The sequence below is a fragment of the Mastacembelus armatus genome, chromosome 13 (assembly GCF_900324485.2).
Source record: "Mastacembelus armatus chromosome 13, fMasArm1.2, whole genome shotgun sequence".
NCBI classification, from domain to species: Eukaryota; Metazoa; Chordata; class Actinopteri; order Synbranchiformes; family Mastacembelidae; genus Mastacembelus; species Mastacembelus armatus.
In genome coordinates, this window is record NC_046645.1 from 3,935,884 (window position 1) to 3,963,410 (window position 27,527).

Genomic DNA, 27,527 nt, shown 5'->3' on the forward strand with positions numbered 1-27,527 from the left:
AGATAGTAACAAGTTGGCTCAGGAATATGTCTATTGTAAAGTTTTATCTGCGAAGGTTTACTCGTCTCAGGGGCTCAAAAGTAAAACTTAAAGCAATTCCATACAGTTCATATAACCCGAGTGACAAATGATGCCTCCGGTGCTGGAGATGAGTGTTTTCAGCTGACTGTCTAAATTGGTATTCTGTCGTAGGGTTTGTTTGGGAGATAGTTAACGGCATGGTGTCTCAGGGTATCCACACTGATTACATTTGTCAACTGTTTCTACACGATCGTCCAAGTTCAAACTCATGATGCTCGACACAATTTTGTTTCCTCTGTTATTGTCGTCTCTGCTCTCAATTATCACAAAGTTAATTAGATTGTAGCTGATGTGTTTGTGATGTTTCAAAAAGGCTTGACAAGATAAACCGAACGCATTTTCAGCACTGACGACATATTGTATATGTAAGTAGCAATCCTTTATTTAAACTAATTGAGATCATGATCTCTGTGTACAGGATTAAACATGCACATAAATATGACAGATAAAACATTTCACACACTAAATTAAATTTAGTCTTTTAAAACCCTTGACTAAAATGATGATGTTTGCACAGGTGCGTAGATATTGTGTGTGACACAGGCTCAGTCAGGTTATTGCTCACACGTCACAGAACTACATTTGTAAGGGACTGTGGGTCTGAATTGATGCATCTCTAGAGCAGGTCTGAGGCAGAGATTTTTGGCTGTGCTGTGTTGAGAGCAGTGGAGTGAAATGAGAAATACTGAGGTTTGATAAATATTACAATCTTTTGAGCATGATCTAAGATGACAGTGAGGCAAATATACTTAATTCTGAGCAAGGCTGTGGACTGGGGGGCGAATGGGCAAACAAGGTGCTCATTAAGGTGGTACATGCCCCCAGTTCACCCAAAGGGTTTTGTTGTTTGGCTTACATTGTCAGATCAGATAACAAGCATTTGTGTTGCTACAGTCACATATAATAAAAATGAAGCTTTGTAAACAACAACCTGTTTTTCATAAACTCAGTGAACAAAAGATTTGGTGGCTATTGCAACAGTGGGAGTTTTTACTTGAGCATGTGGCCCAAAGTACAGTACAAAGCCCTTCAGCAGCTGCAGTAATTACGATGGGAACAAAGGGATAAGGCAGGCAAACTTATTCCTCAGGGTAGAGGGAGGAGGCTTCAAAATGAGCTTTCTTGTTAGACGCCACACTAAACCGTCTCTGACCGGTAACACCTGCTCTGCCATCCTGTCGCAAAATGCAGCGAAAACTCTCACAGAACGTTCATATTAAAGCGTTTACAGTCCATATGAATCAGATCAGTGCTTGAATACTTAGTGATGCTTTTTAGAAGTTTGTCACCTGAATTTTCCTTTGGGCTTTACTAAAGTTAATCTTATCTTATCTTAAATTACAGTGTAACGTTATATCTGTGCCTAAACCTAACCAAAAATGACCACTGTTTATCAATAGTCATTTTTTAGAAACAAATAATGATGTCCTGCTGATAGAGGTTAGAAAACACTAATACTTTAAATGTCACATTAAAGTGCGTATCCAATTCATTTTGTTGCTGAAATCAGAGGAAGTTTATTTGCAGTTTTGTCTAAGCTTCAAAGTCCTCTGACTCAGCGGCTTGTCTCTTAAAGAGAATGTAGTTTTTTCTAAATAATTAAGCTTTAATAGCGATAAGTTCATCCTTTCACTGTGGTGTTTGCATAGAATTTAAGAATGAAGCCATTAACTGGCATGAGCACCATCAGCTCAGGTACCACAGGACAAACAAACGCATCCTCCATGTGTCTCATTACATGTGGGGCTCTCATTAAATAGGCTCCTTTGACCACAGTCATTGAAGGCAACAAGGGGGACTATGGAGATCTGCAGCAGACACACTGTACAATATTGTCTACAGAAACAATGTGACATCTCTTTTACCTGTGTGAGACACTGAGAATACTGTAGGTAGCACGCTATCTTGTAGCTCTTGTACTTTTTATCAAAACACTTTCTGTGCAGCCTCTGTGTGGGTGCTGCTGTGAATATTGACTGAATAGCTCATTGCTTTGACGTGTGAGGCAACTAATCAATAGAGGGATAGGAGGAGAGCAGAGGTGAAGGGATGTTCACCGAGATGGGAGGAAGGAAAGAAGATAAAAGAGGAGGGTGAGGAGTAAAATATGTGTGAGAGAGTAAATGCACATGTGTGGCACAGTGCGTGTGTCTGGACAACATGCATGTGTTGAGGCCTCCAAGCAAGGTGATCCCTTTAACTGGTTGGGTCCCAGCTTGAGACCACTTCTGCTTTTTTTTTAACTCCCTAGAATATTTGCTAAAGGTCGGAGACTGGAGCTCCTGTGAGGCCGGTGGAATGACAGCACCCCGTTGAGTATGATGGGAGGGGGTGGAGCCGCTGGTCAGGCAATGGATCCCTCACTGTACGCCTTTCAGACCACCAAAATAGAAGTCAGACAAGTATGAAAAATACATGCCTTCTGGCTGCCTCTGGCATTCTGTGACACAAGGAGGCCCCACACAGAGCTGCAAAACGAAGGAGCTGGTAGAAGCTATGCTATCCTCAGGGATGGAAGGGAAAGAAACACATTAAAAAGAGAAGAGAGATAGATAGCAGATGAAGATAGAACAAGCAGAACAGTGTTTTAGTCTGCAAATGGGCAGTTTCATTAGATGTGCAATCATTCTTGTCATTAGTTATAGTAACTCCGGTAGTTAATTAATGATCAATTATGCATTCAAGAGCCTTTTACCTGTCTGGTGAAATAGAGTTTTGTCGCTGCAGGATTGACCACAGTGAACCTTGGATCCACTTGAGTAAAGACGCATATATCTGGACATCTAAGACATCTAACATTTAAGTCCTCAGCTTCCACTGCCTGTCTGTCAGCAGTCATATTTGCTGTTGCATTGGCCTTGAGCAACTTACTGAACCCTTAAGGTGTTCTGGATATTAGTGTCACCTAACTGCAAATGAAAGCTATGAATCTACCACAACAATTTCATTGCAACAAAGACATCTGTCCAAATGAATTGATTTGGACGGCAGCCCACGCTCCTATGCTATATGATCTGGCTGAATATTGAAGTCATAACCCTTTTATAACAGTGCTTGGCAGGGCAGCCTTTTAGAGGTTTGATGCTGAGTGCCCTTGACATCCCTCCTACGCCGGTCTCGGCAGTGTCGGCCATGCTCCAAGACCAAGCTCAGGAAAGTCTCCCCATGACTGTCACCTTGTGTGGGAAGCTCTCTCCCTGTTCCTTCATGCAACTTTTTATCTATCCACCGTCAGATGTCGCTTTGCCTTCCTTTCCCTCGTTTTCACTCTCACTGTCTCCTCCTCTTTCCATCATCCTCCCATGCCTTCCTTCAGCAGAGTATGACAGTGACTTCAATTGTCCTTTCTGCACCTCCTCTCACTGTCTGGGGAGACATGGAGCGAGGGGGAGAGCACAGCTCAACACACACATACACACATATATCTTTGTCTCTCAGGAGGGAGTGAATCAGGCATGAGTAGAGACACACAGGTGCCTCAGTAGTCTAACTCCCGTGTAGTGGGAGTTGGTGAGCGGATTAGGCAGGTGACTCACACACACATCGTCGTGTGCCGAGCTGACAGAGAGCAGCTGACAACACTGCTGATTGTGTGAGTGAAGTGTAAAGTGGTGACAGGTCTTTGTCAGAGCAGCCCAGGTCAAACCTCCTGCTCCGTGTCTCCAGCTGTGCACAAGTGTGCACATGTGCATGCATGTGTGTCAAGTCAGCACCAGCCCTTTGCAAAGCAAGAGAAGACAGCTGCTCATCTGACTCTCAGCAGGTCTCAGATCTGCTGACTGTCACTGTTCACATGTTTGTTTACTATCAGCACCGTTAACAGCTGGTCTGAAATCAGTCTGCTGTCACATGGTGCACAGAGCATCATGAGCACAGCTTGCCCTGTGTCTGCCCGGCCTCATTAGGTGCAGTCACCGCTGCGCTGCCTGAACACTGGAGCTCACACTTGTTTAAAGACACAACTGTACAGACACTCAGCACTTTTTTTTCAGTCCATAAGCACTTTTTCAAGAGCCCCGAGTCACACAGCCCCTCAGGGAGGCAATAGCTTGAAGGAGAAGTGATTTGCAGCTTTCTGGTTTGAAATGCTGCACAAGTTAAGGAAATGGAAGCAGCAGAGAAGGACGGAGATGCATACGTTCCTACATTCTCCTCCCATGCCCTTGAGCAATTTAGTTAGCTCCCACTTATGCTGTGAAATAATGTGGTCATATTGCGCAGATTCAGTGTACAGGCAATGGGAAAATTAAAGGAAAATATCTAAATAAATGAGGGGAGAAGCATAACAAGTGCTTCCAAATGATCATTTTAGAGGGATGTGTTCGACAGTAGTTTTGTACAATAAGTGCAAAATGTCCTTGAGCCACGGAGCCATCTGATGCCTCATTTTGTTCTACCAGCAGCTGCAAACCCAGGAATGTTCAATTTATTATAAGGTAACACACAAAGAAGACAACACACAATTTTACACAATAGAGAACATGAAAATATAAACAATTTCAGCATTTTAGCTTGAAAATGGTTATTTGAGTAAATGATTCAACATTGCTGCTCCAAAACTAACATATGCAAATGCATGGCAAATTACTGTTTGCCAAAATATGTCTTAACATAGACAGAATCCTGCATACAAGAGCCCACATTTTACACTGTCATGTCATGTGACTACAGCTTAAGCTCCTTCCTTGTCAGTTTTTTGAGGGTAACCTTCATTTGGACATTTTAATAATAGTTTTATTTTTCATCAGTAACTTAAAATATTGCAAAACTATGCTGTAATATTTTGTAGGAAAAGGCCTTAAATATAACAACTTCATGCAAAATTGTAGAATTAAGTATAAAGAAGATGATTTATAGTGATTTTTTTTTATTTAGTATAATTTATTTTACTGAAATAAGTTTTTGCACATGGGTGTTGAGGCGTAAGGAACAAAGAAGGGAAAGGAGAGAGGGCAGATAGAAACAATGATATGCTGTGTCTGACCTCGCTATACTTGCTCAACACAAAGCCTCTTCTCCCATGGCAAACACAAGCCTTTTGAATCTATCCAGACAGTAATGAGAAGTCATCCTGCAACAATAGGCTAGATCCGTTTATCAGGTGAGTAAAGAAAACAGAGACAACCTAACCCCTCTTCATGGGAATTCAATCACTGAAGCCTATTCTGTTTTATCAACAATTAATCTCATTGTAAAGCCTCAGACGTGAATAGAGCAAACAGCCATACAGTGTGCAAACCACCCTGAGAGAAGCCACGCCGAACTGTGTAAAAAAAAACACAACAAAGGTATGTGAGGTCAAAGAAAAAGAAGGAGAGAGTGCGTAAATAAGATAGAGAGAGGAATGACAGCATTCAGGAGAACAGACGGCTGCAGTGCTCTGCTGTGCATATCATTTCTTCGGCTCAAGAAGCGGCAAATAAACAGCCGTCTTGTTTTTGGCTGCACCGCCAGCAGCAGTGGCAGCAAATGGCTTGTGAATAGAAGTGGAAGTTCTCCTTTTGTCCTCAGACTGCTCAGAAGATATTGTTCATGTAGGATATACTGTCACGTCATGTGACTACAGCTTAAGATGCTTCCTTGTCAGTTATAGTCAGTCAGTCTGCGACCAAACGTAATAGCATGTTAGAATTCAGGCAATAAAACACAGAATCCCAGTAGGATAGTTCTGGTGTTGTTTCCAAAGATGCAAGACATTTCAGAAAGTGATTACTTTGAAACTGCCAGAGAGCAGAGATGTCTAGGATTAATTTTGCTGTTGGCATAAAAACATATTTTTGTATTTATTTTAAAAGTAATGTCTAAACTGCAGGAATCACATGACCTTGAATCTGAACTTTGAGTACAGTGTCTCTTTAAGACAGTAGTTCCCAAACTGGGGAGCCAGACCCCTATGGTTCCACGCAAAGCCACTCCAGGGGGGTCACAAGACATGATTGAGCACTGATATCATAAAATGTACATGCAGGAGAAGTTTGGCTTCCACTGCTGTAAAGCAACAGTTGCCTTTTATTTACTTATTTGTTTTTTACTGCATGTTTGGATTTGGCAGCACACTGTCAGTAAAAGGGACCTAAATTATCAGCATTGTCATCTTTTCAGTATCTCCTTCCTTCCTAATCTTCTTCCTCCATGAGGAAGTTGTTGTTGAGGATAGTTACTCTGTAATTATGTGTTGACCCATCATTTAATTCAAACTGACATCTGACAGGGGGAAACACAAACACACACACACTGAGCTGAAGGTTCAGATGGAGAGAGATGGGGTATATGCACAGATACAAACACCAGCACACACACACAGTCATGCAGACAAAAGAAAATAAATGTTGCAGGGGCTTTTATGCTACTCGACTCTGAAGTTTCTCAAATCAGCTGCTTAACATAAATTAGCATTTGCAAAATAAATGTAATGTTTCGCAGTGTGGTAAAGTGATGCTGATGAATGATGCATGAGGATATGCAAATAAGCGCCATCAAGTTGCCAGCTGAAGTTGCTAGTTTGTGATTCACATCTCTCATCCCCTCTGCCTGCTCTGTCTCTCCTTCTCTCTCCTCTCCCAGGTCTCCCTTTCTTGTTTTAGGAGGTGGGGAGGTGTGTGCATGTATGAACCTGCAGGATGTGCGTTCGTGCTCCCTTCCCACCACTGTCCCTCACTCCTACAGAGTACTTTGACATGGAAACGTTTTCGCACAAACCTAAAATTGCCAGTGCAATGCAAATCAACATGCAACTGCACTTTTTCCAGGCCCCTCAAAGCTTCCCAGCTTGCTTCCAAAAGCTTGCTGTTGCAGGCAGTAGGGCTTTCAAGAAAATGACGTGTGAAAAAAGACAGCAATTATATGCATTGCCTTTTCAGAATGGCTAACACCAGGCGGCATGGCAAAATAAAGAACGAAAGAAAAACAAACTGAACTTGGTGATCATGATGAAGAAAACATCTCATAAAGCAGTCATTGATTTATTGGCCCAGCTTAGTATTTTGGCCAGTCACAAAGTTTTGACTGTTTCATCTAGTTTTCCTACACATTTCAGAAGCTTTTAAGTGATAATGGCTGTGGCGACAAGCTGGCTGAAATCTTTCATTTAGGCCACTTTACCAGCTGTCGGCAGCTCTAATGTGGCTTACTGTATAACTTCATTATCTACTGATGTTTCCCATAATTCTGTAATTACATGGTTTCCATTTACAGTACCCTTTTTGGAGTAGAGTGTGTTTTCCATGTATGACTTTAAGGGTTTACACCCACAGTATTTCATGCTCCCACGTCAATGGTATTACTTTTCAATATTGCTCCTAAAACAATCCTTTCTGCAAGGAATGGTTTCGTAGCAGCTCAGCAGCGGTAATTTAGTTTGGGATCCTTTGCTGGCTGGGTATGCAGTTCTCTCTGACAATCATGGAATAGTTTTATTCTAAAATTAGATATGCAACCCCTAAAATGGGACACCTCTTGAAACATTATTACAGGCGCAAAATTGGAACGAATTTTGAAACTTACCATCCAAGTGATTAAACACACAGTAACACATTTACACTTTAGAGAAGGATTATGCATAAGGATTATGTATAAAGTTTATATGTTTGACAGAGGGTTTATCTGTCGAAACACCACTGTTCAGTGGTCCAACACACCCTCTGTGAAGCTCTGCTCTCTCACAGTAAAGACAGACAATACATTTTGCCACCTATTGTCTTCCTCATTGTTAAATCTATAGTTAGAGTAGCTCAAGGCTACTGACACCTGTGCGCCCCTCACTGCAAGTGTTCAAGGAGAATAGCTGGAGAAATGCAGTCGAAAGATGTGCAACAAATACGGTGCTGTTTGGCAGGGATTCAGTCTCTGACCTGCAGGTGTGTGTGTGTGTGTGTGTGTGTGTGTGTGTGTGTGTGTGTGTGTGTGTGTGTGTGTGTGTGTGTGTGTGTGCGTGTGTGTGTGTGTGTGAATGTATGGGAAGATTTGCAGGAGACAAAGGGAAAAGCAGTGTCGAAGGAGTGCAGCTTAAAACAACCTTCAGTCTCTGCAGTGTATCTCTGTATCTGTTAGCTGAATGATTTTATTCATCCAAATTTGAAAAGCATGATATAGATATAGCAACTGAAGGCTTAGAGTGAACTGGTGGCTGTTGATTTCAGCAGCTATAATGACAAAGGTTGCTGATAAAGTACTCAGCTAAAGGTAATTAATGTTAGCACAACAGCACAAATGAAAAATGATAATATGCTCTCTGTCACTGATTGTTTTGTGGGAGGAGAATATCAACTCTTTATTTATATAGCAAGTCACGTACACATATACAGGTTCATGAAATTCATAGATAAACAGAGTTTAAAAATGAATAATAAAAACAAAAAAGTTTTAAGTTTGCATTAATTTCCAGCTGCTTTCAGTTCCTCAGACTGTTCAGACAGCAGGTAGCTGGATAGTAGCTTAGCAGTTGTCAAGCATGTTAAAAAAAATTGACATTACCTGTCTTGACCTATCTAGCTACCTAGAAAAAAAAATTAAAATATGTAGTCATTCTTTTTCTCTGTCACCCACTCACCCTCCTCTGTCTAGATTAGCATAAAAATGTGATGATATAATACAGTGTAATGCCAGGATTCATGGAGCTTTTCTAATGTGCACACTCTGAATCTGTGCTCCCTGAAACCTTCAAGGAAATATGTCTTCACCCCAATTCATGCATCCACGCTTCTTCATCCCCACCAGAGTCGTAACAGCTCAGCCCTCTAGGGGATGCAGGGATGTGTGCCTACACATCCACACGACTATACGTGTTCCCTCTAGACAAGATTAACCAATCTGTCTTCATTATGCTCCATTAAATAGTTAAGATGAAGCACACTCTTCATGTGCAAGAAGCAGCTTTCTCTGAATGAAACACTGTGATATGTGCTGTTATTGTTTCCTTTGACAATCCATCACATTCCATTCGTTCTTTATGGTCGAGGCGCTCCGCGCACACACAGGTGAGCTAAGTGACAGTTAATTGCTGCGGTTTAACAACTAGTCGGGCGATTTCCTCTCATCTCATTTAAATTCTCTCCCCTCCTCTCTCGGTTCTTCTTTGATCTTTGCAGACACCTGGTTTTATCTCTCTCTCTCTCTCTCTCTCTCTCTCTCGCACCAAAGCAAAGAAGAAGAGCTTGAGCTTCACTAGGATTTCCATGACAACAGATTTTCAATCATACCTCTCCAATCACGTCACTCTGGTCCAGGGAGAGCTAATGTAAATATTATATGGCTTGGACTTTGATCATGATCCCACTGGTCTTTCAGTCAACATGAAACAGGATCAGCTGACCTTCATCTTGATAATACACTCGACTTGGTTTCTTTCATTCTTTCACTGAGCCATTTGTGTGGATTTGTCATTTGAGCTTCAGTGATGTGTAAAAGTTAGACTGAGGTTTTCTGTTACTGGTTTGTTTTTTGTGAGCCTCTTGGCATCAAATGACACAGCATGTGTGTTCACCAAAGCAGAACAGCAGTTTTTCAACTAACCTCCCATATCAGAGTCCCTGGAGTTGCTGGTTCATTTCTCAGGGCACCGCGCCTCGTTCTCACGGAGCCTGCAACCTCTCATTCGGAGCATGAGCATCAACTTGCCCACAACTGAGGCTGCTGACATTTACTCTTGCTGCAAGCAGCACGTTCCCCCTCCTTCACTGCAGACATCTCCTCTGTGCAGTTTGTTTCAGCCACCCAGATTCCATCTTAAATTAAGGGAAGTTAAAATCAATGTTATTATATCAGTCCAGTTATTTGTTTTTGAGAAACATCCTCAGTTTTTAATTACTGACACTGACTGCAAGCAGATGATTGCTTGTTATGTTGTTGCAATTTCTAATAATTGCACACTACAGATTTATTTAGTGTGCAGATGCCTGTGTAATGCTATTGTCATAGACAAATTCATGGAAGTGTCAAGCACATTCAGTAAATAAACAAACTGCCATATCACGAATAATTGAATCTCAGGGTCTTAGCACCAATGCTGTCGTTAGATGAGGGAAAAGATGAAGTGCAGTAAACATAGCAGCACATTAAAGACTTTATTTCCTCCTCCTGACCCACTGACAGGTCTTTAATAAGCCATAGCAGAACTTTCTTAATCAGACACAGAGACAGAGTTTTTTTCCTGGCTAATTAGCCTGATGCACATTAAACAATTAGTCAGATATCTCTCAGATAGTCTCTGTGATTTGCTTGCACTCAATAAAGATGTGTGACATTTGCACATATAATTCTTTTGTTAATTGAAGGTTGCAGACAATAAATAAAAGCCATTTTAACCAGTCGTTGAATATTAAATGTGTTTTTCAGTTAAAGGTCAGTCTAAATGATTCAGTCTGAGTTTCACAGCGTGACCTGACTGGGAATTTGCAAGTTGCTGCCATATTTATTTACCTCTTAATCAAAGTCCTGAAGAAATTTAAGGTGTCAGTTTGATTCACGTGAAGTGCTTGTCACATGGTCAGACAGCACCTGAAACCCTGTTCCTTCATGCCTTTCCCATATCAAGCCTGGGAGGCCTGAGTGTGACAATTTGTGTGACTGTCAGAACGTAACAATCCCTCACATCAGCCAGATTTGTTGGTGAGGAAGTAAGCAGAGGTTGAACGTCTCTCTCAAGCTTGTTTTTTATGACATTTATTGCAACACCTTGAGTGCTTTCAATAGGAGACTGACTTGAAGTGTGTGCAGTTATTCCTGAACAATTACTGTACCCGCCTGTGCGGCTAGATGGACACTTTCATTCAGAGCAGCTTTAAACACTTTGACTGTACCAAAATAACCTACAAAATATGCCATTACAGCAAAATTCCCATTTCTTATAGGACCTAAACATAAGATACAGTGCTTCACACCAAATTCATGGCCATGTAAGCTTTGAGTGAATCTTAAATCTGAATTTGAATGGACATGTTGTGTTTGTTCCATTATTGTATCTCATTGTTGTCCAGTCCAGTAGTACCCAAGTCAATCTGGCATAGGCAGCAAAATAATAATGTTCAAAATATGTTTTCTTCATGCTTTCATGCCTTTAAAATTTCCAAAGTTCTTCATCAGCAAAAATCTGTCTTTTAGTCAGTTTCTCATTCTTTAGAATTGATGCTCAGTAGATTATGTTAGTCCAGAGTCACTGGGACAAGGAGGTGTTGAAATTAAATGGCAAGTTTATTACTGTGGAAAAGAGCTCAAACAATAAACAATTTGTCTTCATCTAACCTCGTTTTCTCTCTCCTCCTGTTTGTCCATTTGTCCTCCCCCAATCCCTCCTCTCTGCAGCAGAGCCACTGGACGGAGAAGAGTACCTGGACATCATAGGTATCATGCGAAACCAAGCAGGTCGTTACGAATGCAAGGCCAGTAATGACGTCGCCATGCCAGACGTCAAATACGTCAACGTGGTGGTCAATTGTAAGTAGTGCAGTGCATGATGTATAAGACAAACTCAACACGCATCAATGTTCTCATCGTGTTTCATGTCAGACATTTCACAATATGCTCAGCAGACAAAAACATATAAAAACGCTGAAGTATAGTGTTGGAGACGAGAGCGAAGGTGGTATCTTCAAAGTTTTGGAGCACCCTTCGGTGTAGGAAGGGAAAGAGCTGCGAGTTTGATTGCAGCTGTCATTTCCATAGCAATTCTCACGTACCACATCATCATTTAAGAGACACTTAACATTTTAAAACAAGATCACCTGATTACATCTTGTCAGGAGTCCGTGTTAGATCGGATCAGAGTTATAGATACGTTGATGGTCTGGGACAGTCTGACACAATGCCCTGTGGAGGGCTCACTACCAAACACCCCAGATCTGAACAAATCACCTGTGGCTGTTCTCTCAAACTGTCCCACAGCCAAGTCTGAATACCTGAGTGAAATTATAAATATTTCTATTTTAAACCATCTCTTTGTGTTGATTCTCAAACGAAGAAGGAGCATTAATCCCCATGGGACATATTTCTGGACATTGAGATGTTTGTCTTTATGTGTATGATGAATGATAACTGTTGGCTCTGATTCAATATTTATTTAACCCTGTTATTAATTTCACTTTGGGTCTTGGGACTTACACTGGGATTAAATTTCCCATTACAGATGTAGCACGTAGAAGAAATATTTAAATTCTTATGAATATTTCTTCATCCGTCCAATATATTATTTGCTGTTTTGTTCTTTTGTTTTCTTTCATCAGTGAAATTCAATACAGAGCATTTGTGATTTCATGAACAGGCTTTACTTCTGTCCCAGGCTTATATCAATGATCCTGTTGAGAATAAGACTTTATTTTATCATGAGAGCTGGTTTGAATATTACTTTTATGACTTATATCACCACTGACTCTGCAGACCCTCCATCAATAAAGAAAACCCACAGCTCAGAAACTCAGGTGGGCCGCATGGGGACGCTGCAGTGTGATGCCACCGCTGTGCCCACTCCAGAGTTTGAATGGTTCAGAGACGAGAAAAGGTAAAATTTAACATTTACACATTCACACTATCACGCCTGACATCAGCTTTGCACATCTGCACCCAGCTACAGTACTGCGCATACACTCAGGCTTTGCCTCAGAAAGATGTGAGAGTAAAGCTCAAAATGGAGATTTGGGAAATTTTAAACTGTTCAGTCGGGAAAATTCAATCTCAAGTGACCTTTAGAAAGACTTGATAGTCATGTAGTAATGGTCAATGACCTAAAAACCAACTTATTCCCAAAATTGTTGCTTTTTGATTCAGTGTCTTCATATGATTTTATCCTTTAGTCCAATCAAAGACTAAAAGACATGAGCAGTACACAAGCAAGCCATTAAACAGAGTAGAAGCCATTAGCTTCCTTTATCACAAACAACCATATCAACTATAAGACTGATCCACCGAGGATGGCACCCCTCATGCCCTGAAGCGTCTTTATTACAGGAATGATCTCCTGTAATGCTTCTGGGATGGAAAACCTTCTCTCGTTTACATGTCAAATTACTGGAAACAAGACGTCTTTAAGAAAAGCCGTAGTGTATGTCCATTACAACCATTTGGAAATGTGTTTTTCCTCCTTGGCCTTGTACATTCCTTGGGTTTTATTTTGGTGGAGCCTGTGTCAAAGCATTTTGATTTGTGATGTCTGCTAATTAGTTACAGTTATGAAGTGCTGCAGGTGACGTGTAGATAATAAAAGACTGCAGAAATACCCTTTACATTGACTTTATCTGACTTGCCTTGAGGAAAGGGGCACACTTGATTTATGCTGCTGACATTACTATTAAAATTATGAGGCAAAATAATGAGATTTACATTGAGTTTACTTAGGCATGACCATGGCAGCTGTAAAGACTTTACAGTTATGAGCACAATTAATGAATAGCATTGCTTTCTACATTAAAAAGCATATCAAGCACTGTTCTCTATGTGCAAGTCTTTGATGAATATAAGCACTAATCTCTGAACCAAAAACAGGGCTGCACTGACATCCTGACTGTGGGTTTTAATGAATAGCCCCTTTTTTTCAAAAGGAGTTCTCTACAGGCTTTTTCCTGAGATGATTCCTTCTCATCTCCCAAATGTTGCACCAGCTTCATCTCTTTATTCTCTGTGCCAGACATGTCCCGTATCATTTTATCCATTGGTTATAATGGATCTCTTTGATCCCTTCTGTCAAGTCTGCACTAACACTGGTCCCATTGTCACATCCCAGTGATAATTGGTGACATCATCTGTGTAGTTTGATAATGACTAATCACCCACTTAATCACTCACAGGGCTGCTATTCCATTGTTAATTGAACATTACTGTGTAAGGCAGCTGTGAATTCTGCCGTTAGTTTTTGTGAGAAGAGAAAAGGGATCTGGCTGATCTGTTCTCCTGCATGCAATTTAGAAACTGTAGTCACTGAAAATCTCGCTAACTTTTTTTCTCATAACACGAGTAATTCCGCCGAAATGGAAATCATGCTTCTTGCGGTGTGCCCGCCTTACAAATTGTGTGACCAGACACAGATGTTCATCTGAAAGCCATCAATTTAAGTGTCCTGCATGAATCTGAAAAACACTTGAAGAGGATCGCCGTGTAATGACATTCAAACGCAATGACAACCCAGTTCGTCCTTTGCAACACTTGTCATTTAATAACCGGAGAGATTCCCTCCTATGCAGCGAGCTCGCCATCTGAGTCGGTTTGAGAACGGAGAGGCTTGAATGGAAAAACTAATGATAAGGATATTGCACACGCGGAGCACCATAATCTGCAATTTCACTCGCACCCAAACTACAGCAGTAAAAGTTCACTAAAGATTGGGAGAAAAACATCGGAGGAATGTCACAAGTGTTATCAGAGATATGGTATCTAAAGTAATAGGCCTATCACACCGGTGCTTGAAAAGAAAGATTTATGGTTGTTGAAATATTTTTGCATTATCTGCTGTTCGCACCCTCTATCTATCTCAGTTGTTTACTCCCCTTGAGGACTTTGGCAATATGCCTCTTCACGCAACTTCTCCCTCCATGCCAGTGGAAAGTGTTATTGCACTTTCTCTTGGATGATGATGTTAGTGCAGCATAATAATATCATTTATCCTTGCTTGGCTAGTTAATTTTATAGTCCCCCTCCCCAAGAATCAAAGCTAATGTGCTGTAGCCTGTTGTGTCTTATTTACCTGATTGTTAATGTGGGGTCTGGTTCTCTGTTGGTTTCCCCTTTTAATCCATTTAACCTCATCAGCACACAGGGTGTAAGTGCAAAACTTGAAAGCAACATTTAAATATCAAAGAAAGGCTTCAGTTGTGGTTCAAGTCTTGCAGGGCACACCTGCAGTTTACCGCTCAAAGTTCCTGGCAGGTTTTGTTGATTTCAGCGAGAGGTATTGTAAACAACAGCCATCTTGCCAGATTTAACGACAGCTTTTGCTAACAGATTTGATCAGCTTTAACTAACTAGATGTTAGAATTGTCTTGAATTGTTTGAAAATAGCTCCCCGCTTCTATTTTATTGTTTCCACCTACCTTGTTTTAGTCCACAGCCACTGTCACTGAATGAATGAATCACTTTATGTGAGTGTGTGAGGTTGTTTGTCTCTATGTGGCCCTGTGATGGACTGGTGACCTGTCCAGGGTCCTGTCTTTCACCTAAAGAGAGCTGGGATAGGCTCCACAAATAGAGCTATTGTTTTTGTTGACATAACCTGTAAACCCATAGACTAATGTACTCAGTTATTGATGTACTCCTTTACTTGTACTCAGTTACTGCTGTAGGTGCTGAGTTTCTTATTAAAGCTACATGCTAACTATTGCAGCTCCTCTTAGAGCAGACGCTCATTGTTTGATCCATTTCCTTATACGTTTGTATTTACTCACAGACCAAAGAAAAAACATTCTGTATGGTTTCACCCTTTCAGGTGAGAGCCACACTAACAATCAACAACCTGGTATAGTGTTAATACCAGTTAAAACACATGAAAAGTGAGGAAACGGAAAGACTGAATTGTCACCGCTAATTATTTCAGCATCAGATACGAATACCTGCTGCATTTTTAAATGTGCATTTAAGTTTCTTTTGCACATTATCTGATTTTGTCCCTCATTTTATTAAATCTTATTTAATCTCTTGTGCTGTATTTTAACAAACCAACTAGTCCTGATTTATATTGAGGAAACAAACTACACAAAAGGAGTAAACATGTACTGAGAACAAAGGTTTAAATCGCCTAAATCACTTCATGCATATCCATCTTCTGTCCACATGAAAACACAGACTTCATCTGTGATTTCATGTAACTTCATGGTGTGAAACCTAAATTAAGTCTTTTGACTTCATTGGGACCCAAGAGTCTCTGTCGCCTTTAGAGACCCAATTAGTCTCAGCAGAGACTGGACTATCATGATCGTGACCCTTTCATAACCAATAACTGACTGTCAGGACCCTCCCTGCTCGTTTTGACTCTTCTCATAGTAGAAAAGAAGATTTGCAAGGTGCAATTTGGTCCAGACTGTAAATCAAATGATTCTGAAACATAATGTTCTCCCTTAAAGAGAATCTACAAATCTGATTGTGACAGGGAATAATATTGGTCAGTTTTTACGCAGTAGATTTTATGAAGTGGAAAATTGTAATTGTAATAATCAGCCGTTGTCTATTAGCAACAGCATATTTTAAAGTAGGCTATCCCTCCTGTGCTTTGTGCAGTAAATCAGTCAGTCCATGTTCATGACATGACAAAATCCAAAGGGTAGCTGTCAGCTGACGTGACAGACAGACATGTTTGTTGTTTTGTCAGCTGGTACATGGCTGTCACAGCCACTGGACCATTTTCAATCATCTCTGGGTTACAAGTCTCAGCAGGACTCTCTAGTTGATTTCATTTATCATCAGCCTTGAATCATAACAGACCTGTCACTTTCTCTGGCAGTGATAACCTACTTTAGATGCTCCCACACGCTACAGAATCAAATCTGTCCATCAGATGATTTGCTCTAGTCTTTCATCTCTGCCGGGCTGCGACTGCAGGCCTGCGCACACACTGCATGCCCACTGCCAAATAGAGGGGTCAAATCATTTCAATCTGGGGTTTAATGTGGCAGAGTGGCTCTGTGCCTCATGAAACAATCACTAAAGATGGCCAGTAGAGCGCTGCTGCCCCCTGTCTGTGAGAAAGGACACAAGATGTGATACTGTAGTGAGGACAACACTTAAAAACTTTCCTCTAAAAAGGCAGACGTGCAAGTTCTTCCAACCTCTCTGATAGTGTATTCTAGTTTATTATACCAGATAGTGACAGATACACAGGCATACTGCATGAGGATGAAGTTAAAAGTATGACAGTTAGTGGGATTCAGATCTGAGTGCACCAACACATTAAAGAAATGTTAAGCTGGATAAATGCTGATAGAAAAGAAGTTTGTCTGTAAATGACGCCGACCTGAAAACTTCAGTGTGAAAACAAAAGAGTTTTCTCTCTTTTGGCCTGTTTAGGTCAGAACATTCTCCTGCTACTGCATCACGATCATCATAGCTGTTTGCTCTCAGCTCCATGTACTTGTGTTTATTATCAGGGTCTCTCAGCAAGGATGCACTGTAGAGTAGATCTGCTGCTTATCATTGGAGGCCGTTTGGCTTTCAGATGTAGTGTGACACTGCTAGTCCACTTGTCCTCCCTTAGGTTTCTCTTAATTTCTTTTTTTAAAATACAAATACAGACCCGCACGGCTGCCGTTCGCAAGGTGTCCCTGTGGGGAGAGCTCAGCACTTTATCACATTCCCCGCTCCCCACTGAGCTGTGCCATGATGTGTGTTTTCCTTTTTATGTTAATACTTTCTATCAGCCAAAGATGTGTCAGCATAAACTCCTTGGTCCCTTGCTCGAAGTCCGATTAGCACATTACCCAGACTTAAGCAGGATTAAGTTGAGGCACATTAAATGAACTTCACCTCGCTCATGATACGAAAGGGCTCCGTCAGCCCCGAACAGGCAGAATCCATTATGTGTGCTGGTTATTTAAAGAGTTTTACTTGGTTGCAATGATGTAAAGAACAGTTCATTAGCAAAGTATACAGTCTGAGTCAGCAAATTGTATTGATTCATTTGCTGCAAAACGAGTTCAAGGTTGACATAATTGATTGTCAGAAGCTTGGTGCTCATTAAAGCTCCCAGAAGTGCAAGATCAAGGCTACGGCAGAATACTAATCCCAAAATGGAATAACAATGATCCTGTGCTGGGAAGAAACAAAATACAACATAGTAATATGTCCAAATAAAAGACAACAACACTTGATAATTTACTACAAACTGAGGTTCATCTTTGAGATCTTGTGGTTAAGGTATGAGGATTTGTTGATCTGTCCTCTTCTGTATCGAGAACCTTTTATGTTAAAATGTGTTATGAAATATAATTTATACAGGAACAAATTCCGCAGAGTTTAAGGTGTTGATAAATGTGGGAGTGAATGTATGTAATATGACAGTATGTTTCAGAAACAACACACTGTGCTGCTTGGATGTCACAGCTGAATCCTTTCAGCCACGTTGTGAAAAGTATCATGTTGCCGTAAAGCTGATAATCAAACCTATTTTTAAGCCACAAGTAGGTTATGATTAATTTGATTAAAAAAATATCTGCTCTCTTCTGGTAAAAAAAAATCTGGATTAGTTAAAGTCTGGTGATCTTCTCCTTCTCATTTTACCTGAACAGAAACTGCAGACTTTTTTATTTTGCTCACTTTATCTAAATTGGCCTCACTTTCTTCTCTCCAGGCTGTCCAATGCCCAGGGCATCAATATCCAAATTCATGGCACTACCACTATTCTCATGATTGCCAATGTCACCGAAGAGGATTATGGGAACTACACCTGTGTGGCCTCGAACCGACTGGGTGTCCAGAATGCCAGCCTTTTCCTCTATAGTGAGTATAACTACAATTTCAGTAGGTACTTTTCAGGATAAGAACCACCAGAGGTGTTTACAATGATTCTTCACAAACTAACCTAAGCCAAGTTCAGTTTAGTCATGTGTAGATGATAACAGATCTGAAAGCAGCTAAAGTATCACAGCAGATACTGTAACATCACCTCTACAACAGATCCAAGTTGAGTCTGGAAGACTTTAAAGTGTTGTCCAATTAACCTAATTTCCCAGTGAATCCCTGAAAATCAACAGGAGGGAAACTCGCAGTTTTGTTTGCTTTTCTTTAAGTTTGGGAAGCTGGTATGAAAAGTAAAACCAAGAGGGAAGGTGACGCTTGATCTGTGGGTGACGTAACATAATCTTCGGAGGTTTTCAGTAATGTCAAGGTCATAATTCATTCACTGAACACGTTCTCAGATAAACCTCTAATTACATCATTGATTTTTGGTCTCTATAATTAAAACAGTTGTGAGATACATCCTAATATGCGTATACATGGCTTCTACACTTATTAAAGCTAATATTTTAGCCCTCGGAAACATTAGCATTAATTTGTAATCACTTTCTCAGTTACTTGATAAATACAACTCCATATCACTCTCCTCTCAGGTTTGTTTTTGTTCCCATCGATAGTGTTAGATAAGGAAATATGAGTATTTGAATATCTGGCTGCAACTCCGAACTTTAATGCCACTTTTGACCAGGTAGTGTGAGGAGGGTATATCAGAGCTGATTTGCTGGGAATGTGCTGATGAAGCTCAGAGTGAGCAGCACTTGTTGAGGCCAAACATGCAGATTTTTTTCTGCAGCTGCAGAGCTGAGTGATATTTCTCCAGGATTGTGCTAATGACACACATCTTTCACTTTCAACACGTCGAATTCATTCATTTTTCATATTGATTGAGTGATTTGAGTTTGATATATTATTGTTTCATACTTAAATTATACTTTTAGTGTATAAAGTGTGCAAAAATAATTTATGAAGTATATTTGTGCTTGTGTTAAACCATGGTAAAAATATATTTTCTCCAAAGTACAAGATTAGTGAAAGAGTTACTGATACAATAAAGCATATTAAAAGAAAATTTTGCAAAGTATATTGAAATGATATCAATACTAATTATTTAATTACTAATTAAATAATTTAATTTCATTTTAAGCACATTTATAACTATATTTAGTTATTTTTCCAAAAGTATGTTTGTTTTTTTAGTTTAAATTGTATAAATCTTTTTAAAATATAATACTATGCCTACATTTAACTGCCTACAAATGTGCTATATTTCAGTACACTTATTTAAAGTTATATTATATTATATTACATTATTGTATTATATTATAAGCTGCAGTGGGAGGCTCATCTCACTGCAGCTGCAGAACTGAGATTAGACTTTTAATTGTAATTGTTGATATGTTATTTATTTTATATGTTATTGACTGGGTGCCTTTATCGGTTTATTATATTTTATTATATTTTGTAGTGAAATTTCTATGTTTAGGCAAATATAAGAGCTGCTGGACAATCTGAATTTCCTCCATGGGGATGAATAAAGTATCTATCTATCTAAAGTACATAATATATATGTTCCTGGCTGTGCTGGCATATGGCAGGTTTTCATTTTTTCTAAATCTATAATTAATCTGCCATGAAAATACCCATGTAAAGGAGAAATGTTAGTTTGACATAACTAATTGGTAGAAATGATAAACAGTGGCAGTTTGAACCATGTTTACCAAAACTGCATCACTTGCTATGACGTAGGTGGAGGAGGAAGTAGAATTTGGCTAATTGTTGCTGGTAGTGGTTATCGAGTGGTTTTCAGGTCATTTTTTGTCTTTTTTCTGTTAGACTTAATACCATTACTTATTGGGTACCTGGAAGCTGCACTATAAATCTGCTTTAGTACAATAAAAACATATTTTTCACATGTTATTGGGTACTTTTGCTGACCAAAATAGTACAATACTGTACTATTAAAATATACTTATTTCAAGTATACTTGTTTTACTAATATACTGTAAGCTTAATGTTAGTATATATTATTTTACATTGGCAACAAGTATACTTTAAACATTTCACGTATACACTTTGAGTCAAAGTAAATGTACTTAAAATACTCTCTGATCTCACTTTAAGGATGTATGAAATACAACATAATGATGTTTGAAATGTGAAAAAAGTACATAAAGTATATTTTTAAAAGTATCCGTATTTTTTCCCACTAAACATAATTTCAAAATATATTTCATACATAATAAAATATGTTTTTAATGTACCAAAGCCGATTTATAGTGCAACTTCCAGTGTATTAAGTGCAACTTAAGTGGTTTAATTTCAACACAACTTTAAGCATAGTGAAATTTTACATATAAAAAGTATTCTCAGTATAGAGTATATATTCTCAGTATATATATCTATAGATCTATATCTATATATATACTTCAGATAGAAAAGGTGTCATAGAGTCTGCAGTTCTTTGTTGTGCCACCTTGAGACAGCAGACAGAAGCTGTGAACACAGTATCAACATTATTAGCTTTTAAGGTGTCACAGCTGTTTTAACAAATGTTTATTTATACATCAACATTTATGGAGGTACATTAGCTTTCAATTAGTGCAGTGTTTCTGGCCACCAGGAAAAACAGTAGGTCCAACATTCTTTTTAGGTCTGTTGTTGGTCTCCATTGAGCTTTCCACCAACTCCTGAGGGAAACATTTGGCTCTTTAGTTGCTGAATGATCCGCTGTGTTTACCACAGTGTCTGTCTGGTGCTGGGTGCTGAGCAGGTAGTGCACAGCTGGTTATGAAAACAACAACAAAAAAAAAAAGATTATGAGAACAATGAGCGTGAATCCAAACTGGAAATTTAAAGCACTGTCTTGTGTTAAAGCCTGTTTTCCATCAAATGTGTGTTTCCTCTTTAATTTAATCCATATCCCCAAACACACAGGGCACTACAGGAACACAAGACGGGACAGCTACACAATGACATGAAACTCAATATACAGTCATGCTTAGGGAAGTGGAACAGCAAATTTGATTGATAATTGTTAATCACAATGAGAATAATGAGCTTTTGACAGTCAACCTGTTTCCACATTGTCATCTGACACATTATTATTATAAAATATCTTATATGACGCTGCCACCTGCTTTCATTCAGTATTATCTCCCACTTCAGTTGCCAAAGCCAAATAGAGAAAAGCAGCTGCTGTGACATCAGTGATTGGGATTTGACCTGAGGTGTAACGTGCTCAAACTACCCTCACCTTTTTCTATTTGAATTAGGCTCAAGCTTAAATCTAATCAATGCAGGCAGTAGCTCAAAATGGCCACCAGATGTCTCCAAACATCCCCTGGAGTCTATAGTCAGTTCATGTAAATTAAGTTATGTATTTACTGTCTTAAGGGAAGTGCAAATATTGTTACTGATGTTTCTCTTCTGTCAAGTGTCCAAACTAACTGTGATATTATCTAGAAAACCAAAACTTGTTTGTCATCCTTCTTCATGGTGGGCCTGTGTAAAAGGGCTCACTGGTAATAACTCTGACTAAACTCTCCATGTCTCTTGTTCTGTTATTCTAGGACCTGGGACAGGCCGGGATATCAACGGCTCCGCCTGCGTATCTCAATCACTGTGGCTCCTGCTGGCATCGCTCGTCTGCCTTTACTTCAATTGTTAATACCGCTGTCGTCATCTTCTTCCTCCACCCTCCCAGGCCTTTTTCCTCCTTCTTCTCCTCCTCCTCCTCCTCCTCCTCCTCTCCAACATAGCAACATCCTTATTGCTACCTTATTCCAACTTTCCCCCTCCAGCCCCCAGACTGTTTGCATCATGATACGAAAACCTTATGTGCTCTCGAACACTGCTTATTATAGATAATACGAAAAATGAGTTACGAGTAAAATGTTATAAGAGCAACAAAAAAAAAAAAAAAAAACAGTGAACAACAGAACAAGCAAACAGTTTTCCTTTTCTTTTGCTTCTGTTATATCTTGTCTTCAGTATCTGGATTGGGGTTGGGATTTGTTGTGTTTTTGTTTTCATGGGAATTAAAGCAACATGCTGACAGGGACACCAACGATCATTGTACCTAGAAGTACTGAAGACATAAGGTGTATTTCTTCTTACTCCCATCGATGCATTATGTTGACTTAAAATGTAGATTTAACCAAGTGTGTAACCAGTGCATTAATGAGCGACCTGCAAACTATCTGCCAAATATATGTATAGATTTAAAACTAACACATACAGAAATCTAAGGGAAAATATTGCAGCTCAGTCTGTAACGAGATTAGAGGTTGATATTAATATAAACTGATTACTACAGGTATACAATATTTTCCAGGTATCTCTTCGATCAGTGAGATTGTTTCTAGATGCAGTAGTCACTTGGGTTGTTGCAGATGAGCCCAGAAATTCAAGTCCACTTGATCCTACTGAGTTAAACCAAGTGGCGCACAAACAGAGGGAGAAAGAGTTTAATCTAGTGATGGATCTACCTACATCCTCATTCAGTGGCTCTGCAAAACCTTTTGTCATCCAAAAGAATTCCTCTTTCCTTTGCCGCAGGACTCTTAGTTAAAAGAAAAACAAAGCGTAGGTTATGGCGATGCGTACTGTACATAGTAAAATTTTGTATTTCTTCATGATAATACAGCTTGTTCTGCCAATGTAATGACAGGAAACAGAGGAAATTGTTGCAGTGTATGTTGCTTGTTTGACAACCAACCAGTCATCCTGTGCAGTTTGTCGCTGCACCACACTCAGCTACCGTACACTAAACCACACACACACACACACACACACACACACACACACACACACACACACACACACACACACACACACACACACAGTGTTCGCTTTTAGTTTCTAGAGTTGTAGGATCATTCTATTATACTGCTGGAATTTGGCTTAAAAATGTATGACACCAATGAATGATTTCATTTTTAGATTTTCTCTTTCAATGTATGTGTTTTAATATGAAATGCTACAGAAAAATACATAATATATTGAGGATATTTTTTCTGTCTTTACTTCAGTCATTTTACGTTGTGAAGCCAATGTCCTTACACTGTATGAACATGACAAATTTGTGTCCATGCCTCTGAGTAGGATAGCAGTTTACTGGACTGAATAACATCTCTTGAAAGGGTAGCCCTGCTTCATCATGTGAACTGAAACCCATTAGACAGATGTTTAAAAAAATATATCTAGCATACAAAGAAAATAGTTTATTAATGTATCTATCTGAGATGATATAAGAGATATTATAGGGAATATTACATTCAGCTGGGTGAATCAATATTCAATAATAACTAAGCCTCAAAGGTCACTGTGCTGATGGGCATATTTAAATAAATGATATCACATGTCCTGCAACAAATCTCCTTAACCTAATCACATGTATCAGTATTTTGTAAATCCCACTAGAAGGAGCTCTTCCAAACAGAGCCAAGGTTTTGGTTTTTGGGATGAGAATTGCTTAAACTGTGTGTTATTAGCTGCCTTTTTTTGGCATTTATATTGACCTACTCTAAGGTGACTAATAAAGGATTGGGCTCCAGTGTCCAGCTCAGCTCCTAGACTGGATGTGTGTTCATGTCTCCACCGCGCTAACAACCAAGCCATGACAGTACGAGTACTGTAAAACACACACATGTAATTAATAGCATTGTTGTCATCATACATTAAAAGAGTCGTTTCTGGTGTTTCTTATCGTCAGTGCCTCCGAGGCCAAGGCTGTGTGTTGTAGTGTTGGACATGCCATCTGAAAGAGCAGAGTAGATAGACTGTAACGACCTAAAACAACATTTTTATCCTCTCAATCATAATATAAACATCTCACATTCACATTGATAAAACTAAGTGTGAAGAAAAATAAGAAAGCTGTTTGTTTTTGTGCTTTCATTATCTCACACCTATTTTATTTTATTCTAACATCTGAACAAGTAACTCTGGTGTGCCCACGTCCATGTGAATTAACTTGACTCCTGATGTTTTCTATTACATTGGAATTTCTGCAGAATATCTGCATTTTAGCCCCTGGCTAACCCATAGCAAGGGGCCAGCAAGTTCCTGTAATAACATATGAGTAATCTGGACTAACTTTGCATGAGAGTGGTCAGCGCTACACGTATATTGCAGGAAGTTTCAGTGTGGGTCACATTTTTAAAAAATAAAAACCTTCAGGCCAGATCAAAGTTGGCCTTGAGCAGACTCAGACTAAACTTTGTTTGTTTTGCTTGAGAAGACCCTGACAGACTATTAAAGCAGCGTCACGTATCCCCAAATTTGAACTTGCTTTGGATGCATGATGGTAAATAGTGTGAGTAAACTGAGTGACTCAATATTCATTGTTCAAACCTGCCATCATACAGGTGATTTTCATAGGAGGCAAACCTCACCAACATAGCTGTCCAAGTGTGTGTCCATGCAGGTGAAAACCAGCCAATAAGCACTGACTAATGTAAGACCACTGCTGTCAAAGCCATGGAGCTCTGTCTTAAAGCAGAAAAGAATAAAAAAGTGTCTTTCATAGGCCGACCACCAGCCGGCCTATGGACACAGCGTCATCTCCCTGTAGACAGACCTGGATATCTACTGAGGACTGTAGATACAGCTTTCTAGTTTACTATCGAGCGTCATCCATCAACCATCTATTCACTGTACAGAACTGGCTTTGTATACGTGTATTCATCTAATTCTATTCATTAATATCAACACACCTGAAAAGTTACGAACATGAGGCATGAAATACAACGGGTTGGCCGAGCAGCTAACTTTCTATTTGTCATTGCGCTATGGTTACAGTGGTAACCCTGTACTTTAAGTTCAGATTGTTTTTTTCTTTTCCTCCTCTGTGTATATACAGTATGATATTTCTACAGTAGAATGTTGTAAAGTCAGCAAATCCATGAGATCGTGTTTATACAACCTCCACATTTAAAATTTTAAACAGCAAATGTAACTATCATGTTTGTACTTCCCTTCCCTTTGTCATGGGGAATTAAGATTCATAGATTATGACACTGCAGTGCCCCATTTCTTTTTTGTTTCTTTTTGACTTAAATATGGCATAAGGTAATTAAAGTTGGTTTCTAAAACATGATATGTAACAGAGATATATGAAAATGTTCATAACATACAATAAAGTTGTTTGAATTTAATGTTCTGTATTTGAATGTGAGCCGAGATGTTTGGGCAAGTAACCCCTTTTTTTGGAGATAGCTTGAAACACACTGAATCTTAATGGTACTGTTGTGTTTATCACCATGTAACATGCAAATAAAATATGTATTGGTATATTCTCTCTGAGAGACATGTTTGTTCTCAAAAACTGTGAGAAATAGAGCTGAGGTATGTTTGTTTTGTTTTTTTTAAAACCAATGGACTATTCCACTTTTAGTTTTTTTGACCCTGTCACATTATTGTGCAGCTCCCAAGGGAAATGCTGCAGTAAAATGTTTTCTCCAGCAGGTGTCACAACAAACCAAATGATCTCCTCACTGTGTTGCGGTACAATAGTCAGGACAAACATTATTTTTGCATCATTAGCATCAGATACAGTCTCAGAATAGCAAATGTTATTTAGAGATACATAGGTGCAATAGTAAAAAAAAAAAAAAAATAGCCTTTTCACATTTGTTGCATATAAATATTAAGGAGAAAAAAAGAGTGCTGGATTTTCTCCAACTAGATGTTATGAGTTGGCTCTTAAGGACAGAAAGACAAATATTGGCGATAAATGATCTTCTTTCCACACACACCCACACACACACGTTTATATAGTTACATAGTATAATATATAGTATATTACTTCTGACTCAAAATGGCAGTGTCCAGGAATGCTCCTGTTTTTGAAACCTTGAAAAACATTCAACCAATGTTCTTGACATGTGATGTGTTAACATGAAAAACCAACTGCACCATGTTGAGGGAATAAGTAATGAAAAGAAAAAATTAAAATCCTCAACAAAATGTACCTAAAGTAAAAAGCAAAAGTAGTAACAGGAGAAATGATCCCCCAGAATGTTTGTAGCGACCTACTATTATATATGATATCAATGTTACTGCTTGGATCAAGTTGAAGTACGTTCTAAGTTGTGGGCAACTCAGTCTACACATGTGCATCATGTTCTACAAGATTTCATATGTCTGAAGTTTTCACTGGACAGAACAGGGATGAAAAACTAATTTGAAAGGTAACTATAGCTGCCAGGTAGAAGCAGCGATAAGTACAATATTTGCCTCTGGAGTGTACTGGACTCTTAAGTATAAGGTTGCTGAAATACTCCAATAACACAGGTAGTATAACTCATAACTGTACTTAAGTCACTTCCCCCACTGCTTACCGAAAACTTACATCCATCCATCCATCATCTATGCCCCCTTAATCCTAACCAGGGTCCCAGGGATCAGCTGGAGCTTACCCCAGCTCTCTTTGGGTGAAAGACAGGACCCTGGACAGGTCACCAGTCCATCACAGGGCCACATAGAGACAAACAACCTCACACGATAGCTTTGATTCTTGGGGAGGGAGACTATAAAACTATAGAGTCACCAATCAACCTGACATACATGTTTTTGGACTGTGGGAGGAAACCAGAGTACCTGGAGAAAACCCACACAAGCACAGGGAGAACATGCAGACTCCACACAGAAAGGCCCCTGATGGGTTTCAAACCAGGAACCTTCTTGCTGTGAGGCAGCAGTGCTAACCACCAAGTCACCGTGCCACCCATGAAAAATAGCATATTTGACCTTAAAGCCACCAACACTGAATTTACCACAAAAGATTCTTAGAAAAATTAAACTAGGTTTTGAAACTGCAAAAGAAAATGACCTTTTACAAGTAAAACTGTTTGTGCCAACTGTGATGATCTGTTGAATTCTGAAACTTCTACTTTCTGATTTTCAAAAACCCAAGACCCAACTTCAAACAGTGAAACAAAAATTCACTTCATAAACTTTCTTCTTAGAGGCCAAGGGCTGAACTAGAAAGTCTCCTTTTGAGATCAGTGGTAAATAAGAAC

The 27,527-nt window shown here is 39.4% G+C and overlaps 1 protein-coding gene across 1 annotated transcript in view; it reads left to right on the forward strand.

Annotated features, from left to right (window-relative positions):
• Positions 1–25,797, forward strand: part of lsamp (limbic system associated membrane protein) — a 161,812-nt gene extending 136,015 nt beyond the window's left edge. Inside the window, exons 5-8 of the mRNA XM_026312836.2 lie at positions 11,380–11,511; positions 12,451–12,571; positions 18,338–18,486; positions 22,074–25,797. Coding sequence (XP_026168621.1) covers positions 11,380–11,511; positions 12,451–12,571; positions 18,338–18,486; positions 22,074–22,171 — 500 coding nt within the window. The 3' untranslated portion in view covers positions 22,172–25,797. The remainder of the gene's footprint in view (positions 1–11,379; positions 11,512–12,450; positions 12,572–18,337; positions 18,487–22,073) is intronic.
• Positions 25,798–27,527: the final 1,730 nt, after the last annotated feature.